At 39.0% G+C, this 13,984-nt stretch overlaps 1 protein-coding gene across 1 annotated transcript in view; it reads right to left on the reverse strand.

Annotated features, from left to right (window-relative positions):
* Positions 1-8,333: 8,333 nt before the first annotated feature.
* The window catches only part of scara5 (scavenger receptor class A, member 5 (putative)), a 95,307-nt gene continuing 89,656 nt past the window's right edge, over positions 8,334-13,984 (reverse strand). The window contains exon 12 of the mRNA XM_084737732.1: positions 8,334-8,865. Within this exon, the coding sequence (XP_084593858.1) occupies positions 8,732-8,865 (134 nt within the window). The 3' untranslated portion in view covers positions 8,334-8,731. The remainder of the gene's footprint in view (positions 8,866-13,984) is intronic.

Consider the following 13,984-nt stretch of genomic DNA (forward strand, 5'->3'; position numbering starts at 1 on the left):
GATTGTTGACTTATTTCTAAGTCATGTGCATTAATATTCTACTAAGCAGCCTCTGCTCTTCTGGGAAGACTTGATTAAACTTATATTATATATTTTTTAAATGAGTAATCCACTTCCCCAACAAGTGCAGGACCACCCAGGATTCATGTGTCAACATTCAGAGGTAATTTCTGTCTGTGTCTGGTTGTGATTTTCACTGGTGAGAATGTGGCTTCTTTTTTTTTTTTACACACACAACTGCAGCCCACAATGACATTTTGTTGTAGTGAAAACATGCAGCATCTGTCCTCACATCGGACACTTTCCACTGAAAACATAAAATATCATTAGCTCTGTCCTGTAAAGCAAAAATCCACGGCCTAAAATGCCAAATGATGGGATGAGGAGAAGGGAGGGATGGTAGCTGCCTTCATATGGAGCTGATGGAAAATTTAAAGCATCTGTTGTCTTTCTCTTCTGTCTCTGTGGTTGACATGATCAAAAATTGGACCAGTGTTTTGGCTAATTTCATGCCTCTGATCTCTGGATGCGGTTCTTAAAGGATGAAGACTCTGCAGAGGATGTTTTTTATGACGTATCATAATCAGACCAAGACATAAGCAACAAAACCACAGAGAGTAATCAGCCCACTCTGCAGTTCCCCTCAGCTCTAAGGAGCGATTTAACTTCTTTTAGCTCAATATTTTGATTTTATACTCGTATACTTTATTCTTTCTGTTGGCGCTCTTCTACCTGCCCAGTACCAAACAGCAGACAGACAAAGATAGCGACAAGCTATTGAACATGGTGGCAGCTAAATAGACAGATATTTCACTCAGGAGTTGGTGGAGAACAGAACAGAGCAAAAGGTGAGTGAATATTGGACGTTTATGCTTCTCTAAATCTGCTAAATGTGTAAATAACAACTACTTATCAACTGTGTAAGGTGATAGTATGTCAGTGTTGTGTTTAGAGCTTCTCATGTTGCCCCCAACTGGCCATAAAATCAATCAATGTGGATTTAAAAAACACAATATCTAAGGTCAAAATTACAAGTAGTAGTTTGATGACATTGTGAAGTAATATTGCATCATGGGAGTTGTTTTCTTCATTGTTAAACAAACACCATTACAAATGAAAATCTGTTTGACACGTCTCAGGCAGAAATCATGTTCACTGACAGGTAGTGTTCATGTTCGACGAATTGCTTCCTCACTTTCTGATGTATCCTTTAATAAAATTGCAGATTATTCTGGCTTTGAGCATTTTGGACACATTTGGGACAATAACTCAACAAAACATTTTCACAAGTCTTGTTATTTTTAGATATTTCAATGCAGAAATGGTAAATATTATAGCCACAACTGGTAGATGCAAATTTTTTGACATGTCACGTAAGTTTTCCCAAATCACTCATATGCACCAGTTAAGAACAAATCTGTTCATATGAGAGGTTCTTGCATGAAGCCCATTGTGTATCCAATTAAGAGAAATCGATGCTGAAACCAACATACAGACTACATCGACAGTATTTTCACCAGGATTACTTCAGTTTATTTGAACAAATAAAAGGGTTTTTTTTGTAGATCATCCAATTTCTCTTTCTTGTTTAAGCACCGTGAGGACTCCTTGCCTATGTTGGCTCAATTTGTTGAGGTTAAAATTTCCACATGATTGGAAGGGGAGGGTGATCTGAGGTGTTTGCAAGCTCACAGCTTGATGGCACTAAATCCTACAATCCCATATATATAAACTCTCAAAACTCTGAAACTATACCTGCACAGAAGAAAAGAAGACAATGAAATGATCAGTTAAGGAACCTGAAATCCTGTTTTATTCCTTAAAGCAGATGCATTAAATTAGATTAGAACTGTGTCAGAGTTAAAATTATGCAGCCTTGTCCCTGTGTATATTTCATCTTGACACAACTGGGTGTTTTTGCTCACGTTTGGGTCAGAACATGTATTTATTCTGCCCATATAAACAACAAAAAAAATTATATTTTCAGAGTTGTTTTGAACCACATTCGTGTGGAGATCCTATTACAATGCATTACTAAACCACCAGCAAACAAACGTGTCTCTAGAATTAAATATTCTCAAATCAGGGTGTGTGTTTCTGTCCCCCATGTGAGTAAAACTACTGGCAAATCTTCACATTTTACTGTATCATATAAAAACCAGTAAAGTCTTACCTACCTGGAGGATATAAGTGAAACCACGCTGACCAGAGTCAAACCGGTTTCACAGTCTTTGTTCTGACTGCTGACCGTGTGCGTCTGAGATCAGGTGATTTTTCAGCCAATCATGTCTACATCCGCTTCACATGTGGAAACATTCATACCTGTAATCACTGCTCAGAGCTGTCAGTCAAAGCATGTACAAGGTGTACACATCCACGTGCTCACACACACACACACACACACACACACACACACACACACACACACACACACACACACACACACACACACACACACACACACACGTCCAAGTCAACTTCCTCCGTCTCTCTTCACCTGTTGACATCTTAAAAGTGCCTGTTTCTAATTCACTAAGAATAACAAAGCTCACCTGTTTAAACAAATCTACATTTTATTATTCCAGCAGTGCATATACAGCATTTTAGTGGTACAAATCGACAAGTAAAAAGTGTATTTTTTAAGCACTTTATCAAGTATTTTCTTAACATAATCATGTTTTATTTTAGGTATTTACTTTTGTATGCATGTTGTTAACTCCATAGCCCTTATACGTGTTATGACCAGCACAATGTAATAAAACACACACACATATACGCATACATGCTTAGAGCCATTACGCCAAAGCAGCATAGCAAAGTGTTCGTACAACCAAGTAAATATTAAAAAAAACAAACTCAAAAAAATGGCACATTTAAGTGGTTAAGTGCACTTGGTTTGCAGTGTGCTCTCTCTTTCAAAGGTAATGGCATTAGGCTGCTTTGCGTTTTCAAAGTCGAAGTTATTCGAGTTATTTGACCCCGTGAGGCCGAAGCATTGATGTGAGGTCAGAGGAGCCTCTGGCCAATCAGGAAATTACATCACAACTGTTTTGTTCTTCTGACATCTGATAGCGCTGCGGCTTCGCAGAGAAGGAACGTCGGTCACAGCAGACCGGAGGAAAACACTGGCGTCACGTGTTTCTGTCAGCTGAACTGTGATCACGAGGTTGTAATATGTCATCGATCTGCACAAACCTCACCTGCTGCAGCCTCCAGAACATGTTAATGAGTTTTAATCACATTTTAGAGGAGAAGGAGAAAATTCTGCGTACAGTTAGTCTCAAAATAAATATTTTAATCTTCTTAAATGTTGTCTTTAAAAATAATGTCCCAAAAAAGACATAAAGTATTTATTTGGAGCCTAAATGTGTCTCTTTGTAATATTTTCTTATTTAAAAAACATTCAAAATATGAATCATTTCTATATCCAGTCCTGTTTGAACTCTTGCCCTTGATAGTGGAACACAGAAGTGTGTGATACTTAAATTAAATCTGTGCAGCTTAAATTCGGGAGTTAAAAATTGAGTCACGAGTGAGAAAACGATAAAAAAAATTTTTTGAAGTGGCAACCGCACCAACCTTCAACCAATAATCTACCCTACCCTGTAACAAAAGGTAGAACTTAAATTTAGTGCTCATATTGATCATAATAACCTATACATGTGTAGATCAGCTGCTTGGCCAAGGTGAGGTGAGAGAAACTAAATATGTTTTAATTATATTTTGTCAGTTTGTGAATTTCTGGCAAAATCATCTGATAATAAGCAGTTTAGAACAATGACAGCCACTTATTTTCATAGTAAACATCACATTGAGAGGATAGTAAAAGTCAGAATATGTATCCCTTTTAATAGAAAGTTTAACTTCTTCCACTTTGCAAGGAAATGGCAAAAAAGTTGTTTAAGAGTCGCTCTACAGTGGCTGACGTGCACACGGAAAAAAAGTTGGGAACACTGCCACATCTTCATAGCTGCACTGTTCCTGCTTCTATCACAGTACTATACTGATAAATGCTGCTTTTGTGTACATCAAAGGCCTGTTGGTATCAATACTGTGTGGAATAAAAGATAAAAATATTTTCTGAGAAAATGTTTCCTCGGAATTTCAATCAATAATATTTTGTTTGCCTCTCCGAGGAGATGACAAATAAGCAGAGTGAAAATACACTGAAGGAGCCTCTCCTCTGTTATCGTTGGCTGCAGAGCGTTCAGTAATAACTCAGCGGTCAGAGCGCTGAATGTGACGCCTCTGCAGGATGAATGAGAGACATCAGGACCAGACACACACAAAGGTCTGGCTGCCACTCAGTCGTTCTGTCAGCTGCACTTAAAAACAGAGCAGAGACTGTAAGAGTGTGTGAGAGTATTACACTCAATCATGCACACATTAGCTGGAAAGTATACAACTCTGTAGCCTTGTAAATTTCTGATTTCTTCTTTTAAGTATAACCACCTGCTGGCGAAGAGAAAACACAAACTACTAGATATGAATTTATGCTCCTGTTGTTCATCTAGTTTTGATCTCTGACCCTGTTTACACCTGGCATTAAAGTGGGTGAACAGACCGCTAGAGGACAGCTCTCCGTACTGCAGCTCACGTCGAGCATTACAGTGCTTCTCCACACGCAGCTCTTTTGAACTCTTCATCAGATCTCACTTCTCTCCTCTGTATGCAAATGGACATCACATCATTTACATTTGCAAAGGCCAAATGCATTCTTTTAATTTCACGCACGCTGAGCATGGGAAGCATGAGCGTAATCTGCCGGAAATTAAAGGAGGAGACGTCTGCAAAGACCTTGGAGTGTGTGCTGCACGTGTCCATCCACAAGAATCCATTTTGCCTGTTATTATGGCTTGTTCTGGTCGAGTTGAGTAGGCGGTTCTTCAATGTGACTATGGACAAATACACAATAAGAATGAGGCTATATGCCACCAAGACCACCTCTGAATGAGGTCTGAGCGATGATCTCCATGTGAGCTTAGTGCATCTTGGGTGCATTCACACCTGTACTTAGAGCTGGCCATTTGCCACTCAAGAGGCATGTTAATACCAGGTGTAAACAGGGCCAGAATTCAGTTAGGCATGGTTGGATCATACTTGCATAGTGTTGAAATACAGGGTAGCTTTGCTCCAAGTTTCAGTGAGAGATCTGTCATCTGTGTTTTTAATTTAGTTTGACGTATAAAGACTTGACTGCCAAGAAATTCTGGGTGTCAGACAATTGTGACAATTTCAGCTGCTGTATTTTGTTTTACCACATCCTGCGCTGAGAAAATATTTTCTACATGGAGAATTAGAGCAAATATAAATCAATCTGCATTTCAGCTATAGGTATGTCTTTAAAGTGCCACCCTGGGATTCATGCATCTATCCCAGGGTCTGCACTAAGCCCAGGGGTAAGAATATGCAGAGTTTTAGGGCTGGAACTAACAATTATTTTCATAAACCTATCTGCCAATTATTTTCTAGATTATCAGATTAATAATTTGGTCCATAAGTAATGCTGAGCTAATGAAAAAAGTCATATTTCTCAGAGCACAAGCTGACATCTTCATATGTCTTATTTTGTTCAACCAACAGTTCAAAAGTTTACAATGAACAAAAACAGAGAAAAGGTGTTTTATAATAATTATAATAGACAAGATACAGCTGGGACATATTATGCAGTCACATATTGTAATGCTGGTGTCTTTATGTCCAAATACTCACAATAAAAAACATTTAGGAATGTTAATGGAAGATTAATGAAAACAAAAAACAAAGCAACCAGCTCCCTGATAGGCCAAAAAGTTGTCGATGCTGTTCGTAATGAACTCAGTTGTGGTTTTTGTTATTCGCAAATGCCAAAAAGGAAAAAAGTGCCAGAAGTCAAGCTACTCAGCGAGTTATCCAATCAGCTTTTGAAGAAAAATGTATGAAACATGTTACCCACCCACAAATCCCTTTTGTGTTGCTACAGATTCTTTTGAGACACATCAGTCCACTGACTCTGGTTTCTCACCTCATTTTCCCTTTTCCCAGACGCCCTTTTCCCCCTTTCCCTTCTTTAATTTGTCTTCCTCTGTGGCAGAGTCGTGGTTTAAGACAGAAACCCCCGACAAACACCAAGGCACTTTAACATGAGGTAGAGAAAGTAATTTTTGGCTGCACCGCCTTAAAAACTCAAATTCATATCCAACATTTTTTTTTTTCTCTCTCTCTCCCTCACATGAACACAAACTCTTAAACGTACATCATGTGTGCAGATTAATTTTTATAAAAACAAACTGGGCCAGACGATTCTTGATTTGTTTAAAATAGGAGAGCTGACACAGACAGAATACAGGATCAGAGGGAATTCAACTACAGCTCCTTTGGGGGGGAAAAGTTTGTCAGTTGTAAAGCCAGATTTTTTAAAGTGCGCTAAAAAATTGTTTTCCCTGTTCAAATATAAAACATGACTGGGTAAAGAGGCAGGTTCCTGCACATATTTTATTCCAACCTCGATGTCTCCTGTTGGCTCAGAAGAAGAAGTGAGCCAGGGCACTTGGGAGGTACCAGCCTTTTTTTTGGATTTGACGGCAGCCGTAAAGATTAAACCCCACTGAGAGAGACGTAAAAGTCAAAAGAAAAAGCTTGTCTGTTATGGTTGGTTTGCTGTGTGCGTGTGTGTGTGTCTGTGTGCATACATGTGTGCATTATGCTGAAACAACCCCAACTTTTGGCAGTAAACACTGACAGACCCACCGCTGTAAATCGTACAGGGCAGACGTCCATGCGTCCATCTGTTTATACTCATCTGTTCTCTCTTCATCATAATCACTTCATCTGTCAGCTTCAGTGACTGATAGCTCTTTCCAAAGTCTTTGTTAGTTGCATGGTTTTTTTTTCTGTTACATTTTCATTTTTTATATATAAATATAAAGCACAGTAAATGCCCACTTGTTGATTTGCAGGTTAAAAAACGTTGAGATGTTGAGGTTAAAACTGCACTAAAAAGCTGTAAAATAAGTGATTTTTTTTTCCCACTTTGTGATCAAAGAATTTTGCAACAAGCTGAAAAACGTACAATCCTAAAAATATATTATCTTCTCATAAAGTTGTGGCTAACTTTCTAATTTAAACATCCAGCAGACACAAAACAACATTAGCATTTATTTGCCTGTCGTGTCACTTTTAGCTCTGTTTTGGTCTCAACCAACTATTTTGAAAAATATTTGGCACTTTAGTTATTGAATGTTCCTCTTATTTCACCAGCTTGTCATCAAACTTTTGTTTGTCCTTTGATGCTGGGCAGATTTATCCGAACTTTTTGGCACAAATCAGCTTCCTGTTGTGGATACGGTTGCTATCATAATCTTATGTAATGGCTGAAGTGTAATTTATGCGCTGGAACACCAAATCAAAGCACCAAAACTGAGCTTTGTAGAACTACAGATTTACTGTCTGTAATAATTCATTATGTATAAAATGTAGAAACATTGATTAGAAGACAAAAAAACCTTCCTAAACCCTACAACCGCTAGTAACACTGTTTTCACAAGTGGAGCCTGGTTTGTTTGCATGAGGACACACATGCACACAGACAATGCAATACACGGTCCTGTTACGCTGACAGACAGTTGTTGGGGGTAAAAAAACGAATCAATGACAACAAAGGCGAGGAAGAAGAAAACTAGCCTGCAAAAATATGGATGTACAGTAAACAACGCATTTGCAAATGTTTTATGAGGAGGGAAATATACTCAACATGTTTGTTTGACCTCAAATATACAAACACAATGTGTTTTGGTGAGTGAAGCCAGAGATAAACTTGCTTTTAAACATGTGTTTGCATGCACATGATGGTTGGAGCAGGGATTTGTTTTGAGCATTGGTTCTGCACATCCTCAGAAAATAATGCTAAGCAAATGCAGGATGCAATATGAAAATGTAGGGGCAGTATGGGGACGTGACGGGGTCAGGAGGCACGTCATCAGTGACAACAATGGCAGAAAGTTTTGAAGACAAGCTGCATAAGAAAAATACAATATTACCTTTAAATAAAGTAAATAAAGTGAAAGTGAAATTTAGTCCAGTTTTAACTCAACTCTGAAAGCTGTTTTTTGACCTGCAAATCATCAACTGATTGCTCACTGGGTAATACTATATGGTAAATAATAAGGCAACACTGTATGTTTAGCATCACTCAAAAGCCATTCCTACATAATACTGTGAAGAGCAGCTGCCTGTAAATAAAAAAATCAGTTCGTCACTGACACAGTCCTGTTTTCGTCAGCTTCTTTATGTGTCATTTCAGCTCCTCAGCGACTTAGAGACGACAGCTGACACATGAAGACTTTAGGACGTTGGACAAGCCTCACTCTACACCTGAAAGCTGACCTTCGGCCTTCATTGGACTCTCTGTAGTTCAGGCTGATGAAGAGTCCCGTCATCCACTCATCCCTGTGTACCAGCTCATGTGGTTGCTCAAAGTTTGCATATGCCGTGCTTTTTCTTTGCTGCCTCGATTCAGTCTCGCAGCGCAATGTAAAATCGTGAACTCCTGAAAAAGCTGCAGATTAATCCATGCACATCGCGGTGGTTTGTCAGGTGAGGCGGCACTTTTTCTGCAGGTGAAAGACAACTGACTGCTCATGTGACACCCCAGGAAATGGTAGGACGCTGTGCACCTTGTAGCTTCTTAAGAGTTTAAGGCACTGTTTAAGGAGATGCTCGGCCGCTGCAGCAGGGTCAGGGTCATGAGGGTTTAGACGGCACAGGTCACGCCGGCGTCCTCCACGTGGCCGCAGTTGGTTTTGCCCCAGCCGGGAAACTTACACTGGTGGATAGTGTCTTCAGACCCTGTGCACGCCACGTCATCCATCCAGATCAGACCAGTGCCTGCACAGAAAAGTGAAAAGAAAAGGTTTTTCTTGTGTAAAAAGACAACAGATTTTCTGTATTTCAGTCATTCGACTCACCTAAAAGTGTCTTTACATGTGAACACACCACACAGACATAGTTGATGTTTCTCCTACAAGGACTGCAGGTGGATGTTTGACACCTTACATTAACCACCAAACTGAAAGTGCGTGTTGAGAGCGAGGCATGTCACACGTGGCAGTGAGGCTCCAGTCGACTGCCTGAACTGGTTTGCAGGCTTCGATCCATTTCCCTGAGTCCTTTTGTTCTTGTTTTATTTTTTATTTCTTCCCATCTGTTTCCCTTTGTGTTTTGTTTTTCCCCTTCATTTTCTTGCCCTGTTTTTATAGTTCCTGTTTTGTTCATACTATTTTAAAGTGAAAACCCATCAAATAAAAACATAAAGGTTGTAGTTTTGGTTTTAGAAGTGGTGAGGGCGCAATCAAGAAATTTTAAATAATGATATGAACTTTTGAATGGATTTTTTTTTTTTTTTGGTTAGATGCATGAAATAAGGTCTGTGGTGAACACAAGCTTAAAAGTTTTTCATGTTTTGTTCTATGACATAAAATCATCAGTCAGTAAATACCCCAATCATGAATTTTGAAGCTGACATGTCTTAAAAAGAGATTACAGAGGTTGTTGGGGACATTAAATGTCATCATACCGAACACTAGTGACTTAATGGTGGTAGCTGTTTACTTGATGTTTGCATTTATGATTCAAAAATCATAAAAGTAGCTGGGGGTTTTTTTTGTCATGATTATCTTGCTGAACAAAACATCATAAACTTTTGTTCACCACAGAGCTTATTTTCTGGAATATCTCTGGAAAAGTCATTTGTGTTTTGTTGAGGGAACCAGAGCAATTCTAACTTCAGGGTTGGCCTAAAGAAACAAACATCCCTGCACTGCTTGATAGGTAACTTTCAGATAATCAACATTAAACACTTTGCTATAAAAACTCTGTGCTTAATGATCTTATATTTAACTGATGCTGAATTCTAGCATATTTTCAGGACAATATTCACTGCAAATGAAAATATAGATTATATATTTTTATTGCCCCCCTAAAATATAGCTGACAGTTTATTAAGCCCTGAGTAGCATCTAAAGGTATTCAGTTAAGGCTGTGAGCATCCCTGCAAACTTCACCACTTCCTTTGTCTGTAACCACTTATTCTTGACGGGTCGCCAGGTGGTGCACACCCAGGACAAGCCGCCAGTTCCTCTCAGGGCTGACGCATACAGACAAACAACCACTCACACTCATATTCACACCTCAGGGCAATTTAGAGTTATCAATTAGCCCGTTACACCGCATGTCTTTGGGCTGCAGGAGGAAGCCAGAGCACAGAAAGGTCCTGCTCCAGCCACAAACTCCCCAGCACCCCAGCCCAGCTCGGGGATTAAGACTCAGAACCTTCTTACTGTGAGGCGACAGCGCTAACCGCTGCACCACCTATCTCCACCAATAATAAACACTTATTTTATTCAATATTTTGCACATTCAATCCTCTTCTTTTTAAACACTATATGGCTCAAGATATATTTTACATATTTTCATTGTAAGTTTCTATTTTGTATTTATGATTCTTGAGTTTTGCAGAACTTTTTTCTTTTCTCTTACTTTGTTTAGCGTGATCACTGTGCACTAAAATACCAAGGCAAATTCCCGATAAATGAAAACCTCTATATGAAAATATATGAAAGCCTACTTGGCAGTATACTGAGTTCTGATTTTTTTTTTAATTCAATTAAGTAAGGCAGTCTATAGGTAACCTGAGAGGCGAAATCCAAGGCAAAAACATGCAGTAAACACTCATCACTACTTGCCGCTGCCGCCTCCAACAGGATTTCAATATTTTGAAATTCCCTGTTGTGATTATGTTCTTAAAGAATTTCCTTTTCCCATGACACTCAAAAAGAAGCCTGCATGCAGTACGTGTGTAAACACAAGCAATGCATTGAAAAAAAAAAAAGCCACTTCCTAAGATTTCTTCAATCAATGGTTGAGCCAAACATCAGAAGAGAGAAAAAAAAATCACATCTGGACTTCAACACCAGCAGTCCCTCTGATGGCTCACTCATGCATCACTTTCCCTCTTCTTCATGTCAAAATAATACAACTGCAGCCAAAGAGCGTGAACATGTTGGCTGAAACCGCCTGCGAGCTTAATCACAGGCCGGAGTGAGTGCCACACATAAAGTAGAGGTCATAAACTAAAGAAATCAAATATACACTCAACACAAACCAGGAATGACTCTGATATTTTATATCTTGTTGTGGGACGTAGAAAGCAGAATTTTCCCCACATCATTACCGAAGTTAAAACGCTTTTGGCGGCGCTGTAGTCATGTGAGAAGAAGGTTATTTGGGGGCGACACATCTGCGTCTATAAGCAGCTTGTGCTCTTATCTTCTCACATTGCATGAACTGGTTTTATGTTCTTGGGTTTGGCAAACTTTTTGTTATATTTTCTCAGGCATTTCTGCTTTTTGCCACAAAAGTTTAACAGTTATAAGGAGGCTGAAGGTTTAAAAGTCAAGTGTACTCTTAAAGGAATAGTTCAGATAATTTGAAGTGTGGTTGCAAACTATAATTAGAATATTTTCACTCCATTACCTTGCTGTCAGACAGCCTTTTCTGACGGGAAGTTTCTGTTATATAAGTCAAATAATCCTCTCTTGCAGTCAACCAAACTCCACTGGCGAAAACAGGAATTTTACCTTGCTGAACATAGTAGTTGCTGATCTATCACTGACTGATTGATTAGTTTGTTTGTGTTATTGTGTGACTTTGGTGAGTCCGATCTAACATTTTAAAACACCAAAGTGAAACAATTACATAAACAAACAAACTGATCGAGGCAGCAGTACTCTACAAAGTTAAATTATTGATTTTGCCAATGGAGTCTGGTTGGTTTGGAGAAAGCGATATTTGCGGGGCAGAAATTCATGAGTTCAGCCCCTTAAAAGATTAAATGTCCTGTGATGAAAAGTGGCCCTGATACCCCACCTGCACTGCCACAGCTGATTCTAACGTTTTCTCCTCTGCCTCTTTTCTGTCAACACAAATTTTTTTCACTCTTTTGTGAGTGAAGTGAAATGCCGCACACATAACCTGGTATGAACCGCTGGAGAAACGTAGGAGTGGGCAGGGGTTTCTGGCACAACTTCACTTACTTTCAAGGTGCTTGGAGAAGGATAAAATAACTCAAAGAGATAAAACTCCAAAAACAACTTTATTTTCAGACCAATTCATTTTGGCTGTAGCCTTCATCAGGGTAATTTGCTGGAAAATCGGGGTATATATAATGATAGTCTGACACAAATCTAGCGTTGCTGACCCTGTCCACAGTGGTACATTGCATAGTTTTCGTGCTGGTTCTCCTCTTTGCTTCTCCAAACTGGGGGCGTGCTTGATACGTACCTCATACAACCACATTTCAAATAATCCGAACTATCCCTTTAAATAAATTGATATTGCTCCAAAGAAACAGTCATCATTAGAAGTGTGTGTACACATGTCTTCAGATTGAGACATTTTAAGTGCTCCCAGCGCTTCCTCACTGAACTGTTGATCAGATAATATTGTATCCGGTAATAAAATACACAGTTCCAGCTGGTAAGCAGAGCTTTTGGCAGTATTGTTTTTGCTATAAACCTCAATTCCTGTTTGTAAAACCGGAATCACTGGAGGCTCCAGAAAGTCCCCGTTTTGCAACAGTTGTAGATGGTCGGAGGAGACGGTGCTCAGCTGCGAGGGGACGAGAGCGAGATCGAGCAACATTTGGTTGTACTCACACGCTGATAATGCAGTTTAAGGATGTATAACTAAAGGGTTTATGTGCTGTAGGTGAGAAGAGAGGCTGATTTATCAGAAATGACCCTGAAGCAGCAGCTGGAGTCGAGGACTATCTGCTGCTCTGCTCTAAATCAGAATTATTGATCACTCAGGTGTTCGGAGCTGTCAGTGAGGAATTCAAACAAACTGCAGTGTGTCAGAAACATTAAAGACAGTATGTGCCAATAATATAACAAACATACTGCAACACATCCTCATGCAGTTTGTGAAATGGTCATAAAATTTAATATATCATTAGTGTCACTGCCAGGTTTTCAGCTTTGTAGCAATGCATTTTTTTTCAGATGATTCAGTGGCTTTGAAAATGGCTTGTTTGGCTTAAAAAACAGGAGAAGTGTCTCTAATAAACTAATAAAGGAGCATTCCCACCTTAAAATTTAGCGAAAAATTCTAAATCACCAAATTAGGAGACGTGAACATGGACACAAACTTCCCTGACCTCTTCCCTGCGCAGACTTCCTCACTTTTTATACTACACTGTAAAACAGAACACATAACTATATTGAGTTTACTGAAGATGAAATAATGGGGTTTCATCCTTAAATTTATTCAGTTCTGTAACGTATTGGGACGAACAAACGATGAGTTGCATTTACTAAAAATATTCAAGGTGGCTTCATCAATAATTTTGATTTAATAGTCATGACTTCACTGTTTTTTAGCACTGCTAACACATGCAGTGTACATCTGTCCTCATCACTTCCAAAGTCATGTTAACTGTCTAAAATAGACAATTCATATTCTTGTACATGTGTATATTGATAATGTTTCATGACTATTTCGTGAAATGCTGTGACACCGGGCTGCAAACTGTAAAAACACAGAGAGGGAAGATAAAAAGCACAAAATACAAATTCAGAAGTTTAATCAAAAGCACTGTTTGAGCTTCAGGCCAGCAGGCTCATGATCCCAGTCTTAAAATATTTGAACCTCTTAATTTCCTTTCTAAACTGGCAAAAAGTTCAAGGCGCTGTCAAGATCAAAACAACAGAAGAGTAAATTATCAAATGTGTACTACGGAGGGATGGGAACGGATGGGACTTTATTAACTAACCAGGACAAACACGACACAGACCCAGAGGTTGCAGAGTTCATTAGTGAAGGCTGATGGAAAAAGAAACCCATGAAGCTGGAGATATACTTGGTTTGTAACCAATGCGGTCACATAAATGCTCATTTCTGATGACATAACTGTTCCTGCTTTTTATGCTACCTGTCCAAATTTTTAAGA

This window comes from Lutjanus erythropterus, chromosome 15 (genome assembly GCF_056507025.1).
Source record: "Lutjanus erythropterus isolate fLutEry1 chromosome 15, fLutEry1.hap2, whole genome shotgun sequence".
NCBI lineage: Eukaryota > Metazoa > Chordata > Actinopteri > Lutjaniformes > Lutjanidae > Lutjanus > Lutjanus erythropterus.